Source organism: Mytilus galloprovincialis, chromosome 6 (genome assembly GCF_965363235.1).
Source record: "Mytilus galloprovincialis chromosome 6, xbMytGall1.hap1.1, whole genome shotgun sequence".
NCBI classification, from domain to species: domain Eukaryota; kingdom Metazoa; phylum Mollusca; class Bivalvia; order Mytilida; family Mytilidae; genus Mytilus; species Mytilus galloprovincialis.
In genome coordinates, this window is record NC_134843.1 from 27,556,853 (window position 1) to 27,582,441 (window position 25,589).

Genomic DNA, 25,589 nt, shown 5'->3' on the forward strand with positions numbered 1-25,589 from the left:
TTTCTGTACTAAACAAATGCAGTACTGGAAATTTACTTTTAATATTTAGTACTTTTTCTTTACTTTAAAACTAATGTAATATTTAGGTACTTGTAATTTACAGTACTTGTTTGTACTAAATATTTTGGTACAGAAATAATACAATATTCCATGTTTTACAATCATAACTTTAAGAGATTTGAAATAGAAAAACTTTCAAAATGATGAAAATGTAACGGTAGTAACCAAAAATCTGTATAGTACCTAAATTTCAAGTACAAATAAAGTACTGTAAAATACTGGTACCTAAATATTACAATAATTTTAGAGTAACAAAATAGTACTGAATTTTAAAAGTAGATTTCCAGTACTACAATTTTTTAGTACAGAAATAGTATCTTTGCAAAAGTAGCCATGACGAACTACCGGGACAATGGGTCGGAATGTTAACGTTGGTGTCCGGGCCCAGTGTGTGTTTTATCGAAGTTGGCTTTATTTCTATATATATATGTTTCGAACGAAATGTTTGGCCTTTACAAATGCTTACCCCAGAAAGTATTTATCCTCTCGTCGTAGTACTACTGATTAGCTATTTATTAGGACAGCGTTTTTAATCCCTAGCTATAAAGAACTACAGGGACAATGGGTCGAAAAGTAGGGGTTAAAATGTCTCTTTAATCGAATTTTGGCTTTATTTCCATGATTCAGACGACATTTTGGGCCTTTTATAAAGCTTTCCCTTAAAATTCTGTCCCCTTTCGTTGTAGTAGCTATTTATTAGAGCTGAGTCTATATTCCTTAGCCATACAGAACTACCGAGACAGTGAGTTATGAAGTTTCAAATAGAAGTTATATTGTCGGTACATCATGAAAAAAATATTTTACATCCGAATTTTTTTCGACGTGTTATGAAAATCACAAATATGGGTAAAAAAGCGTTAATTTGAATCACATCCTGGAGTAAACAGATAATACATTGTTTGAATCGTCAACATGATTTTTTTTATGGTAAATGGTACTGAATTACAACACAGTAAATTTGAGTTAGAAATCTATAAACCAAAGTTATAGTTTTGTTAATGGGATATAAAAATCTTTGATTTTCTATATTAATCTTGTTTTCGTATAAAAATGATTTCAAAGAAAAATAAAATTGTCACTCTAGTAGTTTCCAAACGTAATTGTAGGATAGCTTTTAACAAAGAGAATTGCAGGATGAAAATTGCTGTCTAGCGAGACACTAGTGAAATAAAAACTATTACAACAGAAACTTAAAATAATCAAGGAGTTGTATAGTATATACAAATCCTTGAAATAATTAACCAAAAAAGTCATATAGCTATCTTCATGATTTAATTGATTTTAAATTCAAAGGTATTATTAAAGATTACAGGAAACAGCAGTTCTCTCGGGAGTCTTGCAGAACAACGTATACCATGGTTTGAAACCGTTTCCTTTAATGCTGCACAAATCTGGAATGAGCTGCCTAAGCATTGTCGAATGGAAACATCTTTTGACCAATCAGATAAATTGGTAGAAACATGGGATTCAAATAAAAGCTCATGAATTTGCTGTGCATGCATGATTATAATATAATGTATTTAAATGCATGTGCTTTTTGTTCTTTATTTTTTGTTTGACTGCTTGATTTGTTTAGCTTTTTGGTTGCTTTTATATGTTGTGCTGATCATTCAAGCCTTTCAGTGCTATAACTAATTAAAGATATCCTTTATCATGCCTACTATGCTTTTTATTAAGTTTTATATGTCATCTATGATATCTTACCATGTCTACCATGCATGCACTGTATGTTTAAAATTTAGTTTTTTTTGTATCTTGTATGTGTGCATATATTTTGTTATTCAGTCGATTTGAAAAGATCACTATAGCTATATATGTAGTTTATTGAATATCGACTATTATAAATAAAACTTCCTATTCTTCGCTCTTTAGTTAGCCTTTTAATTTTTTCATTCGACGTGCATCTGACATACAAAATAAAGTGATTGCATCTGACATACAAAATTATAAACCTGGTATATAATGTAAGACTCAGATCGATGTAGTCTCTAATCGACGTCCATTCATCAAATCGAAGTCCAAATTGGATGTCACAATACAATAACATTCCAAATTGACGGCCAATTTTTGGCTTCTCTAATCGACGTCCAATTTTTAGCTTTTCTATTTGGCGTCCCTTTTTCCAGGAAACAGAATACAGAATTGACCTAAACTGATATCAGCTGAAACCTTAAAACTTTAAAATGTATTATGTGTGACAAATAAAATCTATTTAGAAAATATTTGTTTTATATTCATTAACTATAAGCATGTAAACAGGTTTTGATATTAATTTTTAGATTTTAAAGATTTAATATGCACAAGGCACATTTTATACTTTCATATATTTATTAAAATTTTCGCTAAATTTACACTGCAGCAGGGACATAAAAATACATAGTAATTTAATATATTTTGCTGTAGATTTTTAGTAACACTAGTGTGCATCAATCAGTTGTAAGATGAAATTAAGGGTCCTTTTTGTTTGTTTAGTCAGGTGAGCCAAAGCTGTGTTGGAGGCTGTATTAACTTACTTTGACCTTTAATTTTTCACTTTTTTTATGCCCCACCTACGATAGTTCAGGTTAAAGTTTTTGGTCAAGGTAGTTTTTGATGAAGCTGAAGTCCAATCAACTTGAAACTTAGTAGACTTGTTGCTTATGATATGATCTTTCTAATTTTAAAGCCAAATTAGACTTTTGACCCCAATTGCACGGTCCACTGAACATAGAAAATGAAAGTGGGAGTTTCAGGTTAAAGTTTTTGGTCAAGGTAGTTTTTGGTGAAGCTGAACTCCAATCAACTTGAAACTTAGTAAACTTGTTGCTTATGATATAATCTTTTTAATTTTGAAGCCAAATTAGACTTTTGACCCCAATTTCACGGTCCACTAAACATAGAAAATGAAAGTGTGAGTTTCAGGTTAAAGTTTTTGGTCAAGGTAGTTTTTGATAAAATTGAAGTCCAATCAACTTGAAACTTAGTACATATGTTCCCTATAGTATAATCTTTCTAATTTTAATACCAAATTAGATTATTACCCAATTTCACGGTCCATGGGACATGGAAAAGGATAGTGCGAGTGGGGCATCCGTGTACTTTGGACACATTCTTGTTTTTAAACATTGTGACTTGGATGCAGAGTTGTCTAACTGGCATTCATACCACATCTTCTTATTTCTGTATATGGTATAAAAACTTATTTTCTAAAGATAAGAATTGTAATATACACAATACTTGATGTTTTATCTTTTTATTACACAGATTATAACAGAATTTTGTTTCTCTTTAAACAATTACAATACAAGCATATTAAACCACAAAACATATATCTCCAACTATGTGATTATAACAGTCAACTGATGATAGCAATGATATAAGAATTAAATAAAATGGAAATTATGCTCTAATGTAAAGTAGTCTGTGTCAACTGTGTTTAAGTTTCTCAATTTCAAATGCTAGTCTTTGATTTTGATACATCTTTTATAAATATAAAATCCTTCTGAAACTTTTCAACTACAAAGCTATAACATAATGGACATGATAAAATCCTTCACTGCATTTATTTGATTGTCTTTTTTCATTAAAAAACTAATAATTGAATGTCGTGTTATTTATCTAAAATGTCAATTAGATTTGAACATTAAACATGATGATAGATATATATGGAAATTATTTCATAAACGGCCAATGGACAAAAAATAAATTTCATACATTTTGTGAGGATAACAAGTCATAAATAGTTGCCTTTCTCAAAGTATTAATCAAACCATTCATCAATCACCAGACTTCTAAATACTTTTTTTATCTAGTTGGATTAAAATATAGACTGTGTGTTCCAACATTGCTTTCTATTGTGAATACTTTTTGGAGACAGATATTTCATTACATTGTTTGAAATCATATTTCATCAAATGGAATATAGCACAGAAAACAGTTTATTTTTTTAAATGTGAAGCATGCACAATGTATCTGTCCTTCAATCATATTCAATCATATTCTTTACAACATTTGTACAAAGTAACATAATAAACTCCATATAATCTGAGACTTAAAAGAAAAGGTTACTACTGTTTGTACAAATTCATACTCTGTTAAACATAATACACATAGAGAGGTAAACAGAGGAGACTAAACAATTATCTCTAAAAACAACAAAACCTTAATTTTACAAATAATAACAAACATATCAATTAATAAGTTATTATCCTAACAGATAAAAGTCTGAGTGATAAAATGCTTAATTAAAACCTGAAATTCTAATAAATTCGTGTAATAATTTCTTCTTATCACTAAGATAAAAAAATTCTGTTATCTCAAACTTCAGTTTATAAAATTGTCATGTTTCAAGATTTTTCAGACCATCTGGGAATCTTGTTGAAATTCAATCAGCAAGTCTAATGGACAACCCATGAAGAATTATGAAGAATTACACGTCTGTATATAGGCTTGAGAAAGCCTTTATTTAATATGATTTTTTTCCATGTTCTTAGAGAATAAAATACAAAATACAATGTATACACCAAATTAGAATTTGAATTTACAAATGAAATCACAGACATTTGAGCAACACACTTCTCATAGAAGGAGTGTTTCATTTTACAGTCATAACGCTGATCATGTGACATCAGGGTATCATGTGATCATATCAAGTACCAAACTGTTGAGCTGTAAGGATCCATCAAGGGAGAGGGACAGAAACCTCTCTGCGGCCTTAGCACTTACACTCCTCAAAGATGGTAAACGCAACAATATTTTACTGTAACGACGTGGATCATTTGGATACTGGGTTGCAGTGTAGCGTCGTAATGATTCTAAGATTTTACCTTGCATTGCAAGAATCTTTGGCTTGTCTTTAAGCCCTGCAGCATCTGCAATATAAATAAGATCATCGTGTTATCATATAGAATGGTATACATACCACAATGTTGAATGTTGCACCCCTATTTCATTCATTTTTACCGTTTATATCTGTTTGTTTAGTTCACATAATGTTGTCAATTTAGTGGAATTTTAAGCGACATACAAGTAAGAGATTTAGTTAGCTATAAAACCAGGTTTAATCCACACACTTTACCTAGTCAGGAGTGTCCATTTGTTTGAAAATTGATGTGTTTTAAGTTTTTGCTTTTGCTATTTGATTATGGACTTTTGTTAGGGTTTTCCTCAGTGAGTGACAGAGTTCTGTATTTTTAAAAAAAAATTTAAAACTTTTTATGCCTTATCAAGTAAAAAGTAAAGGTCCTCTTATCAGTCAAATAAAGAAAAACAGAATAAATGCAAAGTTCTATAAAACTTGATTTAAGGTTTGACAAAATCAGAGATGTCTAGAAAAACTTACGATGTATATTTCATTAAAAAAAAAAAGCAAAGTCATTTGTCAGTATTACATGTATTATACAGACAAATGAAAAATGTGATTATTGATCGAAGGGAAAGTTGAGCTAAAAAACCCAAGTATTATAAAAATGTTTTTAAAACACGGAGTATTCCAGTTCATTGTCAGATCCTTTAAGGTAAAGAATGGACAAAGGTTCAATCAAACTAAGCCTACCTGGATATGTTAGAACAATTGCATTCAAACAACAAAATTCTGTTAAGTCAATATCTATTTCTTTTAAACGAGATGCGAATTCTGTAGTGGCATTTACCAATTCCTTCCCAAAACCAACACCCTGCGCTAATTCTGTTGGAACAATCAAACCCTCTGCAAACTTTATGCAGTTTGAAGTCTCCATCGACCTATAAATGTATAAATATACAAATTAATATATTTAATTGTTGAATATTTGGTTTTAATAGAACTAGAACATATTTTCTTTTTGTCTCGATATAAGTTTGAATGAAGTAAAAGAAATCTTATTTTCAAGTTGTAGACATAATAATAATAATAATAAATTTTTTATTTAAAGAGGGTTAACTCAGTTAATATTAATATTAGTGTTGCCACGGTTAAGATAATAAGAATTCTTAAAAAATGCATAATGTGTCAATGGCCAACAGATGCCCCTGCTTGCATTGTAAATATGCATGAGTCAACATCAACATACAGAGCTTGACAAAAACACACCAAAAAAATTCCACATAAAGTTTTTCTCAAACTACAACCAGATGCTCCGCAGGACGCAGCTTTATACGACCGCAGAGTTCAAACCCTGAACAGTTGGGGCAAGTATGGACACAACATTCAAGCTTGATACAGCTCTGAATTTGGATTGTGATTAAATAGTTGACACAACACAGGTTTCTGACACATAATGAATGTGGTCTAAGAACTTAAACTTAAAAACTTTAAATTTTAAATTGGACATTACCTATTATGGTCCAATATCCAAAATCTAAATACATGGTTAGATTCAGCATATCAAAGAACCCCAAGAATTTATAATTTTTGATGAAATCAAATGAAGTTCAATTTTGGACCCTTTAAACCTCAATGTGGACCAATTTGTATCTGGGCCCAAACATCAAAAATGGTTAGATTAAGCATATATCAAAGAACCCCATATATACAATTTTTGTTGAAATCAAACAAAGTTTAATTTTGGACCCCAATTTGGACCAACTTGAAAACTGGGCCTATAATCAAAAATTCTAAGTACATGTTTAGATTCAGCATATCAAAGAACCCCAAGGATTCAATTTTTGTTGAAATCAAACAAAGTTTAATTTTGGACCCCGATTTGGACCAACTTGAAAACTGAAGAAATTTTCTTTTTATTTATGAAATCTGAAATGAGAAAAATCTAACCCCCCAACCCCCAACCCCATTTTTTTTTCACACCCCTCTTTCCCTTATTCCAAAACTGATCTCAATTCAAATTTCTAATGGAGTTTGCAACAAAAACTACTCATTTAAATACATCATAAAATATTAAAATGTAAAAAAAGTGCTTGTTATCACTGAATGGTAAAGATTGTTTTAATTCATCAGTTGGTAGTAAAAGTGAATATACATTATATAGTGTATTAAACAATGATTTAAGTTGATTCAACTACTATTCTGGACAAAGAAGGATAACTCCAATTGAAAATTTCTTGCTATTGCACAATATTGTGCAATTAAATATTTCTTGCTATTGCGCAATACTGTGCAATTGAAAATACTTGCTATTGCACAATACTGTGCAATTGAAGATTTCTTGCTATTGCGCAATACTGTGCAATTGAAGATTTCTTGCTATTGCACAATACTGTGCAATTGAAGATTTCTTGCTATTGCTGAATACTCTGCAATTGAAAATTTCTTGCTATTGCACAATACTTAATATAATAATTTTGGATCCTGATTTGGACCAACTTGAAAACTGGGCCCATAATCAAAAATCTAAGTACATTTTTAGATTCAGCATATCAAAGAACCCCAATTATTCAATTTTTGATGAAATCAAACAAAGTTTAATTTTGGACCCCGATTTGGACCAACTTGAAAACTGGGCCAATAATAAAAAATCTAAGTACATTTTTAGATTCAGCATATCAAAGAACCCCAAGGATTCAATTTTTGTTAAAATCAAACTAAGTTTAATTTTGGACCCTTTGGACCTTAATGTAGACCAATTTAAAAAGGGGACCAAAAATTAAGAATCTACATACACAGTTGGATTCGGCATATCAAAGAACCCCAATTATTCAATTTTTGATGAAATCAAACAAAGTTTAATTTTGGACCCTTTGGGCCCTTATTCCGGAACTGTTGGGACCAAAACTCCCAAAATCAATCTCTATCTTCCTTTGATGGTCATAAACCTTGTGTTTAAATTTCATAGATTTCTATTTACTTATACTAAAGTTATGGTGCGAAAACCAAGAAAAATGCTTATTTGGGCCCCTTTTTGGCCCCTAATTCCTAAACTGTTGGGACCTCAACTCCCAAAATCAATCCCAACCTTCCTTTTGTGGTCATAAACCTTGTGTTTAAATTTCATTGATTTCTATTTACTTCTACTTAAGTTATTGTGTGAAAATCAAGAATAATGCTTATTTGGGCCCTTTTTTGGCCCCTAATTCCTAAACTGTTGGAACCAAAACTCCCAAAATCAATCATAACCTTCCTTTTATGGTCATAAACCTTGTGTCAAAATTTCATAGATTTCTATTTACTTAAACTAAAGTTATAGTGCGAAAACCAAGAAAATGCTTATTTGGGCCCTTTTTGGCCCCTAATTCCTAAAATGTTGGGACCAAAACTCCCAAAACCAATCCCAACCTTCCTTTTGTGGTCATAAACCTTGTGTTAAAATTTCATAGATTTCTATTCACTTTTACTAAAGTTAGAGTGCGAAAACTAAAAGTATTCGGACGCTGCCGCCGCCAACGTCATACCAATATACGACCAAAAAATTTTCAATTTTTGCGGTCATATAAAAAAATAAATGAATACACAGAAGGTGCCTCTGTAACAGTTTTATGGCAATCTGATTTGGCAAAATAACTGATTTTGGTAAGATTGTGTTTTATCTCTCAAAAAAATGTTTAAAGAATAATTTTTACACTTTGATATCTACATAAAATATTTGCAATAAAATACCTGTATGACAGTCTCAATACATTAAGCTCCATGAAGGCTGCCTTTAACAGAGACATCTGATCATCAATACAAAGTGCTTTAAAACCTAAAATAAAATATTTATGTTAATGTCAATTGTTTAAAGGGGCACTAGCTGTCAAATTCATGGTCACCGATTTGACTCAAATTCTCATATTTGATTTATAACAATGTAAAGCATTTATCCAAACTATCAAAAGTCTAAAATAAACAGTTTACAGAGCATGGGGTAGATAATATATAGATTCGTTTCATGTGTATTTTAGTCCAGACGCCATCTAATTAACTATCGATTTGACCTCAGATGACCATATAAGCGATGTAAACATAAATAAAGATATGAATAGATTAAATCAACACGTGCAATTGGATTTTTATAGGTCTGTTTGATTTTATTTTATAGATTAAAAATAGATGTTTCTCATTGCTTTTAACCGTATAAGAATGATTTGATGTGCATCAAATTATTAATCAAATGATTTACTGCAGTTTCACTTTCATTGTTGACATTCTTTTTCTTTAAATAACCAGTACACGTACAATGCATGCGTTGTCAATCTCTAGCGAGGGGTTAAATTGAAGTTCACATGAATACGGATTTAAAGAGGTCGACTCATTCACTTGCAAGTGAATAACTAATTATCAATGTTTCTTAGCGTAATTTGACAAAATTGAACCTTTTTGGCTGAAAAAAGCGAATTGTTATTTCACTATTTCACTTTCATTATTGATTAAACAAAAAAAAAAATCAAACTTTAAATTTTTTATATATCTCGTAGCTAGTGCCCCTTTAACATTAGATAGTCTATCATATAATAAATGCATATTTGGATGGGGGCAAATTGTGTCAGTTTTTCAATTGGTAGAGTTATGGTTCTTGCGTCAATGAAATAGTAAAAAGCTGTATTCCAGTGCTGTAAAAGTGAGAAAAAAAAACATTCAAATTTGTGGATAAATAAGTCAGTGATATATATGGTATTTAATGGAAGCAGAACACAAGAAATTCATGAATTCACCTGCCATTGCAGAATCTCGGTAGTAAACGGGTTCTGATTTTCATTTTGACTCTAATTCTGAAGATTTATTTTTTAGCATAATCATTTTGGTCGCTGAAAATATTTAAAGGACTGTTTTTAAAGATGTAAATGAAAATTTGGTGCAATAAATAGGTGACCGCTGATTTGAGTTTAATTATATTTATACAAAGAAAACATTTGGGAGAGTCTGAAAGAGACCGTAAGAGGCATGGGACTATGAAACAAAGTGATCGTAAAGGCTGGTTTGACTGTATTTTGGTTATTTTGTCACCTGGTTGCTGCTTCAATAATGTTAACCCCTACACTCTGTAGCTCCTAAAGGTTGGTAGGTATGGCAATGAATAAGTTTCTATTTAACTTGTATCTCTTAAATGTCTAATTAGATGCATGCACCTGTCTGACTAGGCTTAAATAATGTTCAATTGGACCTCTTAGTTTTTCATTCTTCACTAAACTGCTTAAGAACTGACCTGGAACTTTCTTGGCCCAGTCAATGATAAACTTTAACTCTGCATAACCATGCTGCATTATCTGATTGATGTCAATATACTCAGAATCCAAGTTACCTGAAAATATAAACAAACACGTAAACAAATAATTCTTGTTATTTATGTATTGTGAATACAAAAGCATTAAAAGTTAGGTCTTTTAAAGAAAAAAACAACTCTCTCCTCAAAAACTGTTGCATGTACAATGCAAGACACAATTCTGCTGTGGATTCATTATTTTTGTGGGTACCAATTTACTTGGATTGGGGAAAACTTGCATTTTCGAGAATATTTAATTTTGTGGTTCTGCAAAATTCTGCAAACAATCTACAGAACATTTGAAATTTGTTCAACATGCGAATTTGTGGTTCACTGGTTTATGTATCCACAAAGTCCACGAAAATTGGTATCTCACAAATAATAGTGAATCCACAGTATTTGTTTTACAACAAAATGCAAGATATGTGTCATCTCTCCTATGGAAATAAAACAAAAGTTTGTAAAGGGTTCAGTGGAGCTCTGTATCATGCCTGTAATTGCTGTTGTCAGTGTAAATGTGTACTACCAAAAAACAAAAGTCAATACAGTAGTAAAATACAGAAAAGAAAAACATAGCTAATAGTTATCCATATCTTCTAGCCTCTGTCCAAGTATCGTTCATTAACATTTGATGAAGGTTTGACAAGGTTATTGATGTCTAAATAAACAGCTGCGCCATGAGTGCATGATATGCAGGTCTGTGGAAGTTTTATGCAATAATCATAAATAGTTTCTGGGAAAGTTTTAAGCAATAACCATATATTGTTTTTGAGATACAGCGGGACATGTGAAACCCCCCCCCCCCCCCCCCTCTTTTTTTTTTTTACATATCACATTAAATAAAATTCTGAATCAAAACCAAAAAGTATACAGATCTTTAGATTAATATAACAAAGCGGTGTGTAAAGTTTAAAGCAATAATCATAAATCCTTTTTGAGATACGGCGTGACATGAAAAAAAACCAGACCCCTGTTTTAGTTACAAAGTGCAGTTCCCAAAAAGTTTGTTTTAATCTTATTTTCACCAAAAAGTATACAGATCATTTGACCATCATAAGAAACAACTATATGAAGTTTCATAAAATTTGGATAAGTGATTCTCAAGTTAGGGTGCGACATGTTTACAATGGGCAGACAGACGGATGGACGGATGGACAGACAGACGGACAGACCCCGGACATTTGTATACCATAATAAGTCCCGTCGAAATTTTGACAGGCGTATAAAAACCTGAACAGATAATTGTGTCTCGATGTTAACAGCAAACAGTAGTCTATGTTACCTAAAGCAAGAAAGCCTTTTTTAACCGGTTGGACAATTTTCAATTTGGTCTAAACAAGCCCTTCTTTGATTAAAGAAAAGATGTGGTATAATTGCAAATTGTAATGAGACAACTCTCCACAATAGACCAAATGACACTGACATTAACAACAATAGTTCATTGACATTGTATGGTCTTCAACAATGAAAAAGCCCATACCACATAGTCAGAAATAAAAGACCCCAAAATGACAAATGTAAAACAATTCAAATGAGAAAACTAACTGTCTAATTTATGTACAACATAATGAACAGAAATCAAGTAAGTATCCCACCAACAAACGACAACCACTGTATTTTATCGGACCACAGATGAATTATCACGTTGTGATTGGTTAAATGCCGTCACATGGTGACTCCCTATGAGACCGTATGGGGTTAGTAAGTTTCATATGGGGTTCATGACGCGTTAATGGCGACGTCATCTATTAATGCTGTTGTGTTTCTTTGTTTATTTTTCAACAAAAAGCCGCAGAAAAAGTCCAGCGTCCGATAAATTCGTTATATGGTTAACTACTGACCCCCTATGGATCCGTATGGGGTCAGTAGCAAACCATATAACTTATAATATGTAACTTATTTTTCAGTTTGTGCCGACTAGTTTGCTCTTAATCATAAAGCCATATACTCCATGGTAGATCAGTAAATGCCATTTTTAAAGTCTTCGGATTGAACTAGCCAAGAAAGAATCCCTATCCTTCTGTACTGAGGCATTTACAACACTTATATAAATGGACTGACTATATACAGGAGACGAATACATACTGTGACTTAACAAACTAACTTTTTGGTTTATAGCTGCAATGAAAGAATAGATTATTTTAACTTTGTACAGGAGAGTTATTTTTTAATCAAAACATGAGTGTGATCTTTATTTATGCTAAATGTTGGGACATAATATAAAATATCAGCAATTTCCATCAACTCTTCAAATACCGAAATAAGAGGCCACTTTGCTTTTTAAAATATATAAATTACTACTTACATGGTTATTATTCCAATAATTTAAACTCGCATTTTGATAATTTTTTATATGAATTAAACAGGATTTTTCTCAATATTTCAAAAAATAAAATTGTATTTTAGTCTCAAATGACAAAATTGCAATAATAAATGCAGGCAATAATTTATGAATTTACATTAATAACTAGAGGCTCTAAAGTACCTGTGTCGCTCACCTTAGTCTATGTGAATATTAAACAAAGGAAGCAGATGGATTCATGACAAAATTGTGTTTTGGTGATGGTGATGTTACTAAACAGTCTTGCTGCTTACAATTATCTCTATCTATAATGAACTTGGCCCAGTAGTTTCAGTGGAAAATGTTAATAAAAATTTACAAATTTTATGAAAATTGTTAAAAATTTACTATAAAGGACAATAACTCCTTAGGGGGTCAATTGACCATTTCCGTCATTTGACTTATTTGTAAATCTTACTTTGCTGAACATTATTGCTGTTTACAGTTTATCACTATCTATAATAATATTCAAGATAATAACCAAAATAAACAAAATTTCCTTAAAATTACCGATTTAGGGGCAGCAACCCAACAACAGGTTGTCTAATTCATCTGAAAATTTCAGGGCAGATAGATGTTTACCTGATAAACATGTTTACCCCTGTCTGATTTGCTCTAAATGCTTTGGTTTTTGAGTTATAAGCCAAAAACTGCATTTTACCCCTATGTTTTATTTTTAGCTGTGGTAGCAATCTTGATTTGATGGCCCGGTCACCGGACACATTTTTTAAACTAGATACCCCAAAGATGATTGTGGCCAAGTTTGGATTAATTTGGCCAAGTAGTTTCAGAGGAGAAGATTTTTGTAAATGATAACCAAAATTTACGAAAAATGGTTAAAAATTGACAATAAAGGGCAATAACTCCTAAAGGGTTCAACTGACCACTTCGGTCACATTGACTTATTTGTAAATCTTTCTTTGCTGAACATAATTGCTGTTTACAGTTTATCTCTATCTATAATAATATTCAAGATAATAACCAAAAACAGCAAAATTTCCTTAAAATTACCAATTAAGGGGCAGCAAACCAACAACGGAATGTCCGATTCATCTGAAAATTTCAGGGCAGATAGATCTTGACCTAATAAACAGTTTTACTTCAGTCAGATTTGCTCTAAATGCTTTGGTTTTTGAGTTATAAGCCAAAAACTGCATTTTACCCCTATGTTCTATTTTTAGCCATGGCGGCCATCTTGGTTGGTTGGCCGGGTCACCGGACACATTTTTTAAACTAGAAACCCCAATGATGATTGTGGCCAAGTTTGGTTTAATTTGGCCCAGTAGTTTCAGAGGAGAAGATTTTTGTAAAAGTTAACAACGACGACGGATAACGACGGACGCAAAGTGATGGAAAAAGCTCACTTGGCCCTTTGGGCCAGGTGAGCTAATAAATTTAAGTTCACAAAGGAAGCAATATTTGACATGTAAAGGAGTGACAGAGCATTTCTTATCACATTACCACTTTCAAATTTAGGAGTTAGATCAGGCTTGGCTTGTACCAGTCCCACAATTAGGTTATCTTCTTCTGGTTCTATACTCTCTGGTATAATGTTAATGGTACCATCTGGATTAATTAAACCTGGAATGTCTTCTAATCGTTGTCTCTTGTTCCTGTTCTTACCACCAGGGGATCTGTCATCACGAACAGCTGTAAACAGATTTTTCATTTTAACAACAAATTTGTCAAAGAATGTCTATGAGAGATACATGTAAATACAAAACAGACAAGTTGACAATAGCATGAATAGAAAAATGAAAAATCGTCAAAACTGTATTACTACAAAAAGAAGAAGGTTATAATTACTGTAAATTCAGAAATTATTGCGAGGTTTTTATTATTGCGAAAAATGTGACAGAGTTGTAAACGCAATAATTTAAACTCGCATTTTGAAATGTTTTAAATGAATTAAACAGGATTTTTCTCAAAATTGTAAAAAATAAAATTCCATGTAAGTCTAAACGACAAAAATCGCAATAATAAATGCACGCAATAATTTCTGAATTTACAGAACATGCAGTATATGTCCTGTAAGCTTTGTAAATTAAAAGAAATAAAAAGTATTTTACCATTCTTCAAATAACTGGCTTGTCAATAATGTATTTAATACCTAACTTCTGTGGTCACGAGTGAATGCATTTTCAACTTTCTTTTGTGGTTTGTTGTCTCTTTTTTTATTTTATTAAATTTTACAATGACATCAAAATGATAAATGAATACCTTGTTCCTTTTTGTGTACTCATTCTGATATTGTTTTGTTACATTTATATATTTCTTACATTTAAATTTCTAGAAACAATAATATTGCAAGATTTATCTCCCCTCAAGGACGAACATTACATAATTGAACATTTTTTTTTATTATCTTACCCTCTTTCTTCATACCAGCCTCCAAGCATTTCTGAAATCTACAAGCCTGACAGTTGTTACGTGTGAACTTGCTGACATTACAATTCCCTGAACCTTTACATGTGTATGACAGAAACTTTTGAACAGTCCTCTTGAAAAAGCCTTTACAACCTTCACAGGAGAATACAGAGTAGTGGTACCCTGATCCTTTATCTCCACACACCAGACATGGGGCTATAGGCTCTTGGAATTGTGAGCTCTGTCCAGAGTCCGAGGAATGGAGATCTACTGTTGTGGAAACCTTCAAAATAAGTTACATAATAGAAGTTGATAATCATAATTCCAAATGGACCTTGTTTTCAATTCCTCCATATTGTTCATGACACGTTTATGGGACTCAGAGGTCAGTGTTCTCAGTAGTTTATCTACATTAATCACCAGTATGTCAACACCAAGATTGAGAGTTTGAACCCTGATCATGGCAGGTGGGTTTGACGTCTATCTTCATGATCTTAATAAACTAAGATAGCTCGTGATTTATCCTGCCAAAGGTTGAGGTTCTCTTCGACTTCCTCCAAACAATAAAAACTGACCACTACTCTGAGTACTATGTTGTAAAGTGCTGAAAGTCATATTAAGCAATCAATCAATCTTCTTACTAAGTTTGACTTTGTTACTATAAAATTGAGAATGGATGCATCATGCATGTTAGAACCAAAACATTTCAAAAGATCAAGCAGGAGGAATACAAAACACTCTATTTCTGACTTCTGAAGAAAAAATATTTAAATTTCATTTATTTTAATTCATCAGTAATCAGGTGTTTGTCTTACATACATGTAATTATAAGCAGGATACAAGCTGTTATGATGTCTCAACACAATAAATGAATTGAATGTGTTTGTTTCAGGACGTTCACTTCTATTGTTTTTTTTTACTTTTTATTACAATGTAGATATCCATGCAGGTGGAAACCCGGTTGAAATAGAACAAAAGAATTGAAGCTCTTTGTTAGAGAAGGCGATAAATGCTTACTGTAATGTTTACTATAGTGACCAAAATTTTAAAACGTAATAGAAACAAATAAAATGACAATTTTCTTCTCAATTACAAAGTGTTTTATTTCAAAAACACCATTTGCATAATTTTTCAATTTATCTAGTACATAGTTAAGCAGAACAATTAGATATCAAGTCGACGACATGGGTATCTTTCAAGTTGGATGTAGAAAATGCATAACCTCTGATTTTTTTTTTAAATTACCACGGACAGAAAACATATCAATCTATTAGTTCAGTAATTTTGGTGACTGCCCTTCCATTATGTGACTCAAGAAAAAAATTCCAAAAAATGGGTAACAATTGTATCGAAAAGAGAAAATCGAGTGCACTTTTTTAAGTTAGGGCGTGTTTGACTTTAATATTTTGTCTTGATATCGTACACAGCAAGAATATTTCATACATCGTCTCGCTTCAGATTCTATCATTTTTATATATCAAAGCTACAGGTTGACTTTAAAACATAAAATAATCACAGTACTAAAAGATGAAATATATGGGTCAAGTGAAATACCTATCCAATGAATCACAAAAACAGAGTTGGTGTGTTCGAATAGCTATTTCTTTTACTAAAAGTACTTGACGACAGTCTTTTAAGTTGGATGATGAATATGCATATCTTCGAAAAATTATAATTTTGTGTGTGTGATAATTAGGGTTTATAGTCTTCAACCACTAAAATAATCTAGTCTGCCCTTCCACAAAATATTAATTAGAATTTTTTTAAATGTTTATGAATTTTCGAAAATTCCACCTGACAACCGATCAGACAATAGTTTTAAGTTGACTCAGTGCAGACAAGATCATTAACTGATGCTCATTAGCTAGTTGATACATTTGTCTTTTAAAATAAACTGACATATAAGGATCGTAAAGGTGCAATGTGGATAAATTTATCGGTTTCCAAGAGCAAAATTGGTAGCGTGTCATCCCTACAATGGCTTCCATTTCTACGATTGTAAAAATGAACTGGCGTAATGGGGAGATAATTTTGACAAAGTAGAATCCTGACTACATGAAGTCCCAATAAAACAACTACTTTTCTTTTCATAATTTTATTACAAATGGTTTTAAAAGTCATATTCATGTATGAAAATCTTTTAAAATCCTTCTTATTTTTTCAGAGTCTTAGAAAGATCAACATGATAAAAGGTGCAAAGATTAAAAGTATAAATAATCTAGACAGAATCATTTCATACATGTCATACCAAATTTTCAATTGATTTTTATCTCTAAATAAAGGATACAGATCTGTCATTTTTCTACTTTTCAGTTCCAATATTTATCATGAAATGAAATAAATATATGTTAAAAAATTTCATGTGTCTGAACTCTTTTCTGGATTTACCTTTATTATGATCAGGAACGCTGAAATCAAAATATCATCAAGTATCAATTCATAACAGTTTTTTAAAAAGCTTGTTCTCTTAAAAAATAGGAGCAAAAATCTTTAACAAAACAAGGGCTAAAGAACGACTATCATGACCATTTCATCACATCAATTTTCTGTCAATAAATATAATATCTTTAAGATAAGACTTAGTACATGTACATGCTGTAGTACCTGTGGTGTTGGTGATATTTGCTGTCCCATCATTTGTTCTCCTATGTACAGTGTACCAGGATTATCAGGTGAATCTCCCATATCTGAGACAGACAACTGTTCTATTTTGGTGGCAGATAGTTGTGAAGGCTGCACTATTATTGATGATGTCATTTGTGAATTTCCCATCGTGGATGATGACATATCTGTATGGTACAGATCCTGAGCAACAGATTGTTCATCTGAAAACATCTGTGATGGTCTGTAAACTAAAAATAGAAGAAAAACAAGTTATTATTCATGTTATTTAAGGTGAAAAAGATAAAAAAAAAAAAATGTGTCCCCAGTACACGAATGCCCCACTCGCACTATCATTTTCTATGTTCAGTGGACCTTGAAATTGGGGTAAACCCTCTAATTTGGCATTAAAATTAAAAAGATCATATCATAGGGAACATGTATACTATGTTTGAAGTCGATTGGACTTCAACTTCATCAAAAACTACCTTGACCAAAAACTTTAACCTGAAGCGGACGCACAGACCAGAAAACATAATGCCCCTCTACTATCGTAGGTGGGGCATAAAAATAATACCAATACATATATAATTCAAGGTTGACAATTACTAATATTGACCGTGATGGCAGTAAATACTGGCAAATATAAAGCTGTTGTTATATTAGCACATGTAATTTAATGTTCACACCAAGAAATATCAGGTGAAGGGCCATAACACACCTGTAACTTCATTTACCTGCAGTTTTTTTTACCTGTTAAAATATCAAGTTTTTACATCAACAAAATAAATGTGAAAAAAACCTATGAAAATTTCAATCAACCTGTATTTTCCAAGAATTTAATACATTGATCATGTTGATAATTCTGTTGGATGTTATGGACTAGTTTGATTGCAATTCTTTAATAAGGATATCACTCTGAAGTTCAGTTATACATTTTATAATGATTTGTAATACATATACATGTTGTTTGAAATGTAAGCAAGGACATGAAGGTGAAATTTTTTTGTCCGATTGCTTGTTGAACTTCATAAAATAGTATTCAGATATTCAGTAAAGAATTGATATTTCACTACGAATAGCTGTAACTAAATATCCTTGGTAGTACATGTATATATTAATGTAGACATGTACATGTAATTTGTTATCAAATACTTATCAAATCAATCATCATAGTTATGCTAGGCTTAATACTACAAATGTACAAAATGATGTACAATGTAATACAGGTCTTGTTTTAATATCATGTTTATACACTTGAAGAAGTGATACATAATATGAACATATTATCAGGTTGTCTGCATGTTTATATTGTAAAATATCAGCTGCCAGTCACAATATGAAGCTTTTTGTCGATTGAGTGCAGCGAACCAGATAAAAAGCCTTCATCATGTTCATATTGTGTCAAACAGCTGATATTTTACAATATCAATATGCAGATAACCTAGTGAATCAGTGATAATCGATTTATCAAGCTGTACAGTACAATTTTCGCGAAAGCCATCCCAAACTCCATACACCGAGTTTTTTCCTGGTGTGACACCAGGAAACTCCGACATCACTCCCTAAATTCTCGGAGAAATTTGGGAGTATTACCTCCGACTTCCGCGTAAATCCGTTACCTTTTGTTTATTGTATTAGCGACATCTCTCCCAGTCTGGAGTGACGCGGTGTCACACCAGGTAATTAATTGCCCTAATCCTTCTGATCTATGCCGGCACGCGACAGTCAAGGTATGCGAGATTTCTAATGTAATTAAACAATTGTATTTCCTGTCTATTGATTATCAGTTTATATCTGATTGCTTGAAACAAATGAAAGATTAAAATAAAAATCAAAACGTTGTTGTTAATTCTTTTAATTACTCTGTACATTTAAATCAATTTTTAAAAACAACTATATTTGATTTTGACTTCCGTTTTTTATCAGTAAATAAATATTTAATTTACTAAAAAAGATATAATTGTGTAACAATAAACTGAGACTAACGCTGAATAAATTAGGGTAGTTTAAAGAAAAGTGACACGTCTCAAAGTTTTTTTATACAAGTAAAAAAGAAAATATTATTCACTATCTGTTATGCTAATAAGTCTACGCCATTTCCATTTTACGATTACAAAATAAAAGTTTAAAAAGCAAAAGGTTGTTGTTAATGCTTTCAATTGCATTAAAGTTTTATATAAAAAAAAAAATCTATACTTGATTATGACCTCGGGTTTTTTTTATCGGTAATTTATATAGCTTACGAAAAGAGACATACTTGCGTGAAAATAAACGGAAATTAACGCTGAAGGTATAAAATGTGAGAAAGAAAGAAAATTACGTGTCTTAAAACTTGTATATGCAAGAAAAAAAGAAAATACTTTTCACCATTTCTTATGCTTAATAAGTCTACGGCTTTTTCTCTTCACGATTTGTTAGCATTACTTTAGGATAGATAATACATTTCGGCTACAACAGGAATACTTCTATAGCTGCATGAACTCGTCGTTGCATAATATTCATTTACGCACAATGAATGTAAACTTTTGTGTTGTATTTAGAACAGTGATCTTTAAATATTTTTAAAGCAATTAATTGCCGTGGGAAGACGTTACGCATCTCAGTGATCAACAGTGCGTAGTTGAACTTGAACTTGACTTTGCTCACAATATTGAATGCTAAAAATAGTGACATCAATTTTGTCCACGAGATTTTTATTTGGCGGGAAATAGTATCATGTAACAGTAAACTCAGGTGACCTTTCTGGATAACCGTGGGAAAATTAATTCAAGGTTTAAACTTGCTTTGTAATGATTGACATAAATTTGTGTGCGTTAAGATTGAGGCTCTAGAAGGTAGTCAGGTACTTTTACAATTGATTAACCGGATTCTAAATTGTATTCCTTTTCTGAATTAACCAACATCAGCCTTTTATTTTTACGTTTCTCAGTCAACAGAGGACATAAAACCGGACATTATTTATACGTCCATAGTCAACACTATATCCGATCCACATTTTTTTTTACATATTTCTTTCTTGTAGAACACGATATAATTTCATTTAAATATTCTATTTTATAATTGTTGAAATACTTCTTTTTATATTTCGCCGAGGACTTTTAACGAGCAGTAAAATACGGATTGCGCCAATCCAATTTTATTTTAAATAATTAAAGATCAATAACAGATCATAACGGATAAAAAACACATGATTTTTTTTCTCCATATAATTAAATATTTAAAGGTTGTGATTATTGTGTTGTGTCTGGGCGGCGAATGTATCTCAATATTTATGAATATAGGGCTGCCACATTGCATACAAAACTATTTGTCACTTTACAGTTTCTTTTTTAAATTCAAATATTTCAAGTAGGTAATCTACCGAGGTAGTGAAACATAATATTTTACATTTCAAAATAAATTGAAAGTAACAGAGTTCACTTGTTGATCCGATAAATTAACTCTTGGGTTTAATTTAGATTGGACATATTACCGTAAAAAACATCATTTTGTTTTAAGCCAGTTGATATTAATTATATAATATTGAACTATTATCGAACCGAATATTGCTCACTGAGTAGGTCATAAAAGGTTCTAATTGTGTTAAAATCGTCTTTGTTGAAAAAACAAAAATTATGACCTGATCGGACTATAATGAAAATACAAAATAAGTGTTTTATTCGTATTTTTATACGTTTGTACGTTGTATGTCATATGACAATGACATGGGCATATACATACAAGAATAATTATCTTATTTTAAATAAAAATGTCACACTTTTATCTGACAATGAAAGGACATTTAAATAACGTATTTTAAAGCACACAGGTGCAATCAAGATCGATTAAATGTACAAAGGTAATAAATCTGGCTAATCCGATGATGTTGTCACGCGTCATTAATTTTCAGTACATCCGATGGGCAATAAACCAATAAACAGCCACGCGGTGTTGGGAGAGAATCTTTGGAGGAAATTGGGAGTATAATCCGTGATTCGCGGTGTCACACTGCTACACTCGGAAATCGGTGATTAGAGTTCGCGATTACATACTCTCTGGGCGTACTGTATTTGAGCCTTTTGGAAGTGTTTACTTAGTTTTACCAGCAACCGGAAGATGCCTTTATAACTTCAGGTCAAACTTATCAACGTCGGTTCAAACATTATGACGTCGCTGATATGTCCGGGTCAAAGTTATTAAGCATTTGTTAAGGATGGGTCAATGTTGACGTCACAAAGCCGTGATAAGCAATTTTATTAAGCATGTTAAGAGCTGAGCAGAGTGATATAGACAGTGAGAGACCGATAAATAGATATGTACAATTATAAACCGGATGTGGGGAAGCATAGCCTATGATTGCCAATTTGTCTACTCGTCCCCACATGCTTGGTCCACCAGACACTGCTTTGATCAAAATAGACAATAGAAATCAGCATAAAAAGGTGATATAAATAGTGTCAATAAGTGGACTGTATCAAATAAAACTCAGGTGTTTGTTTATTCTACCATCTTCTGTGGCAAGGAAAGAAAACATTCATAAAAAATTACAAAATACAATGTACGTACAGTTTTTTACTTTTTTAAACTTGAAATGGACATGATCATGATGGTTGCCTCATTTATTTATCTAGGTGCTGCTACGCTTTTAAACTTTTCAAATTGTAGTTTTATTTGTTCACAGAAAAAGTTGTATGGTGTTAACACAGGTATTTTTGTCTAAAGTGTGTTGATGTAATGATGAACATTCTTCTTTTATATGTCATGTATGTAAAATCAGAGAAAGCTTTTGTGTCTGGCCACCATTGTTCTTCTCACCATGCAAGACATTTTTTGAATGAACCGATTGAATATGTTAAATCGTGCATTAAAACAATAACAGCTAAGCTGAAAGATATATTTACAACCTGAGTAAAATTATTCGTCAACAACAACAAAAGTATTCGGTTTTGGTTGAACCGGAAGTGTGTTTCCAACAACCCTGAAGTGTTGATTTTATAATCAACGGTAACCTCGTTGAGGATCGTGTAATCATTTTGTAACGGCAAAATCACACAATAACACCCAACTAATTCTGAAAGTTCTATTCTACATCAAGTATATAGATTTTAGTTAAGATTAAGTTGTGTAATACACTATATTGACTCTTATTTTCCTTTATATAAGTCGTGTGGGGTATCGCGTGGGTAACTTTTTTTTTTAATTAAAGGGCCCTATCACGGGGGGGGGGGGGGGGGGGGGGGGGGTCTCAACATGGGATTTTGGGTACAGGTGTGCAGCTGGGATTTTAAAAACACCCCCCATTCATATATTGAATAATTGTGAAATCCCTACCTATACATATATTTCACAGCGAAATCATAACCCATTCATATATTTATCAGCTCAAATAGTACATATATGCATATACTGATATATCACAATCGGTCAATTACTACCTATTGATATATTTCCTCGGTAAAATTGCACCCCATTGATATATTTGACGGATCAAAAAAGGGACCCATTCCAGCGGCACATATGTATATACCTTTATATAGGAAGAGACCCCCCCGTGGGCCCTATACAGAGCTTTCATATCATTACACAAGTACATGAGATTAGACATAAATTTAGAGACATCAGAAAACAACAACGTTTAACACTATTAAAAATGCTATAAAACATGTAAAAGGCCAGGAGAGAATCAGATAAAACCACCAGCATCTGTTTAAATTACCATTCAAAATATGCATATTCAGTGTGGCTCATTTGCATTTATTATCTTTGAACTTCTCCTTATCTGTTTAGATAAATACTTTCCCAAATATTTAAGGAATGATTGTAATATTTTTTCTGTATAAAGAAATAATTTAATTTTGGATGTAACGCGTCTTCTGATTGGCTGACGTTATTTTGTTATCATGCAGCCCATAGACATAATTTAGTCATGTGACCATGACGTCATCAACGTTTTTTTCATGGTTTTCTACGGTTTAAAATGGAATTTAGAATTAAATTATAAGAAATGACTGTAATATTTTTTCTGTCTATTCGAAATAACATTAAAAATGTGGTGCACACTGTTAAATAACCCGCTACACTCGTTATTCAGTGTGCACCAAATTTTTTATGTTATTTCTTCATAGACAGAAAAAAATATTACAGTCATTCCTTGATTAACATAAAAAATTTGGTGCACACTGAATAACCCGCGTAGCGGGTTATTTAACAGTGTCCACCACATTTTTTTATGTTATTTCGAATAGACAGAAAAAATATTACAGTCATTTCTTATAATTTAATTCTAAATTCCATTTTAAACCGTAGAAAACCATGAAAAAACGTTGACGACCTCACGGTCACATGACTAAATGACTGATAACAAAATAACGTCAACCAATCAGAAGACGCGTTACTTCCAAAATTAAATTATTTATATATGCATTTAAAAACAAATTCTTGTGTAAATAGCAACGAAAACTTTGAAAAATTGTCTAAAGATTGAAAATTATTGCATTGAAATTTCAGTAAAAAACTCATTTCTATTATCAACATATATATAAATAGTGCACATTCAGTTACAAAGTGTATATGTTATTGATAATTTGACACACCTATAAGTATTTAAAAGAACTAAAAATTATTTTACTCGTAACATGATACAGTTCATTAACTGATACAGGTTAAGATCGATTCAAAGTGACACTAGCAAAACAACAAATTGCAATCGAAAGTGAACAATTTAAAACAATATATACAGTTTTTGACAGCGAAAAGGCCTGTGCAACCATTTCATTGTCGACAGAAATATAAGTTATCACGTATGTATCCTGACAAATTCAGATAGTTCCGAAGTGGATACTTTTATTAATCATGCTAGCGAACAATTGTAGCGAACAATCAGCCAGCGAACAATTAGGAGGTATAACTAAAAACAATAATTTCAAATAAGACAATTTCCGTTTTTTAACCGTAACTTCTGATTTTCGAACATAAGACGTTATTTTCCCAAACGACGCGCCAATATCTCCTCTACAACACCTTTATAGTGGTTGCTTGTCAAATCTCTATAAATGGACCCAAAATTAACTAATTTTGTCAATTTCAGTTTTTCAATTAAAGAACCTGGGGTCAAAAGGCGGTTATATGAAAACGGTCTATTAGTTAGTAGGTTTGAGCCTCTGTAACTGTTCGTTAGATCGGGATACAAACCTAATTGTCTTATGTTGTTTTTAGTTATACCTCCTATAATTGTTCCCTGGGTTATTGTTCGCTACAATTGTTCGCTAGCTTGAGTCAAGTTTGTGTTAATCAAAGTCTCGCACATGGTCACTAATCACAATTATTTCTACGAACTTCTTTATTGTTTAAACCAAGTTATAAGCAATAATTATTGTTGACGACAGCAGCAATTGATACAGTTATACCTCCTAATCGAAACGACCATTGCTATACAATTGATCACTGAGTTTGTGAAGTACTATACCCATTATAACCTCCACATTTTGCAATTTCGTTTCATAATTCAATAATTTTCTTTTTGACGCATTTTATATCATTTTTTCTTTTGTCATTTGCTAGTCTATTCTCTTCCAGTATAAGCGAATATTCCCCACTTATATTACTTGAAATTATTTAGGGATAAGAAAAATACTCGGAAATAAATCTATAAATCAAACAAACTTTAAGTTACTATATACAAATATACAATAACTTGCTTTAAGGTCTTTCCTTATTATATTTGCAAGTTATTTAGCTCATTTTTGTTTAGTGTAAACTCTGAATAGGCGCATCCAGGAGGGATCTTGTGTCCCGGCCCCTTTTGTGTTTTGTGGGGGAAAATGGGTCTATTATATAGAGAATCACTGAAGCATGACTGGAGCGGTCCCCTTAGGTCAGTCAATGGCCCCCTTATAAAAAACTCTAATATCCGCCACGGCTCTGCCTTATCATATTCATCAACAACTAATGAAAGTAAGATATGAAGAAGTCCATCTTATTTCTGTAGTATGTCAAAATCTAATTGGACATCTAAGATTTAGTCTCAAGACCTGCAATTAGAGGATTATTTAAGGACTGATATAGGGACGTGAATGGGTTGCCAAGAAAGATGGTGTCTGCCACTTTAGCGTTGGTCTCTTATTGGTGTCTTGTCAATGCATAGTTAT

General features: G+C 31.9%; 1 protein-coding gene across 3 annotated transcripts; it reads right to left on the bottom strand.

The window, feature by feature from the left end:
- Window positions 1-3,276: 3,276 nt before the first annotated feature.
- LOC143079301 (retinoic acid receptor RXR-alpha-B-like) lies at window positions 3,277-22,441 on the bottom strand. 3 transcript variants are annotated; one of them, XM_076254563.1, is made up of 9 exons: window positions 22,347-22,441; window positions 17,464-17,711; window positions 14,863-15,142; window positions 13,954-14,142; window positions 12,237-12,269; window positions 10,095-10,190; window positions 8,570-8,654; window positions 5,594-5,781; window positions 3,277-4,910 (listed from the first exon to the last, which is right to left on the bottom strand). In XM_076254563.1, exons 2-9 carry the CDS (start codon window positions 17,692-17,694, stop codon window positions 4,675-4,677), a joined length of 1,338 nt encoding a protein of 445 aa, XP_076110678.1. In that variant the 5' UTR covers window positions 17,695-17,711; window positions 22,347-22,441; the 3' UTR covers window positions 3,277-4,674. The 3 variants fall into 3 exon arrangements, with proteins under 3 accessions (XP_076110678.1, XP_076110679.1, XP_076110680.1); XM_076254564.1 differs by lacking the exon at window positions 22,347-22,441 and adding an exon at window positions 22,009-22,161; XM_076254565.1 differs by lacking the exon at window positions 12,237-12,269.
- Window positions 22,442-25,589: the final 3,148 nt, after the last annotated feature.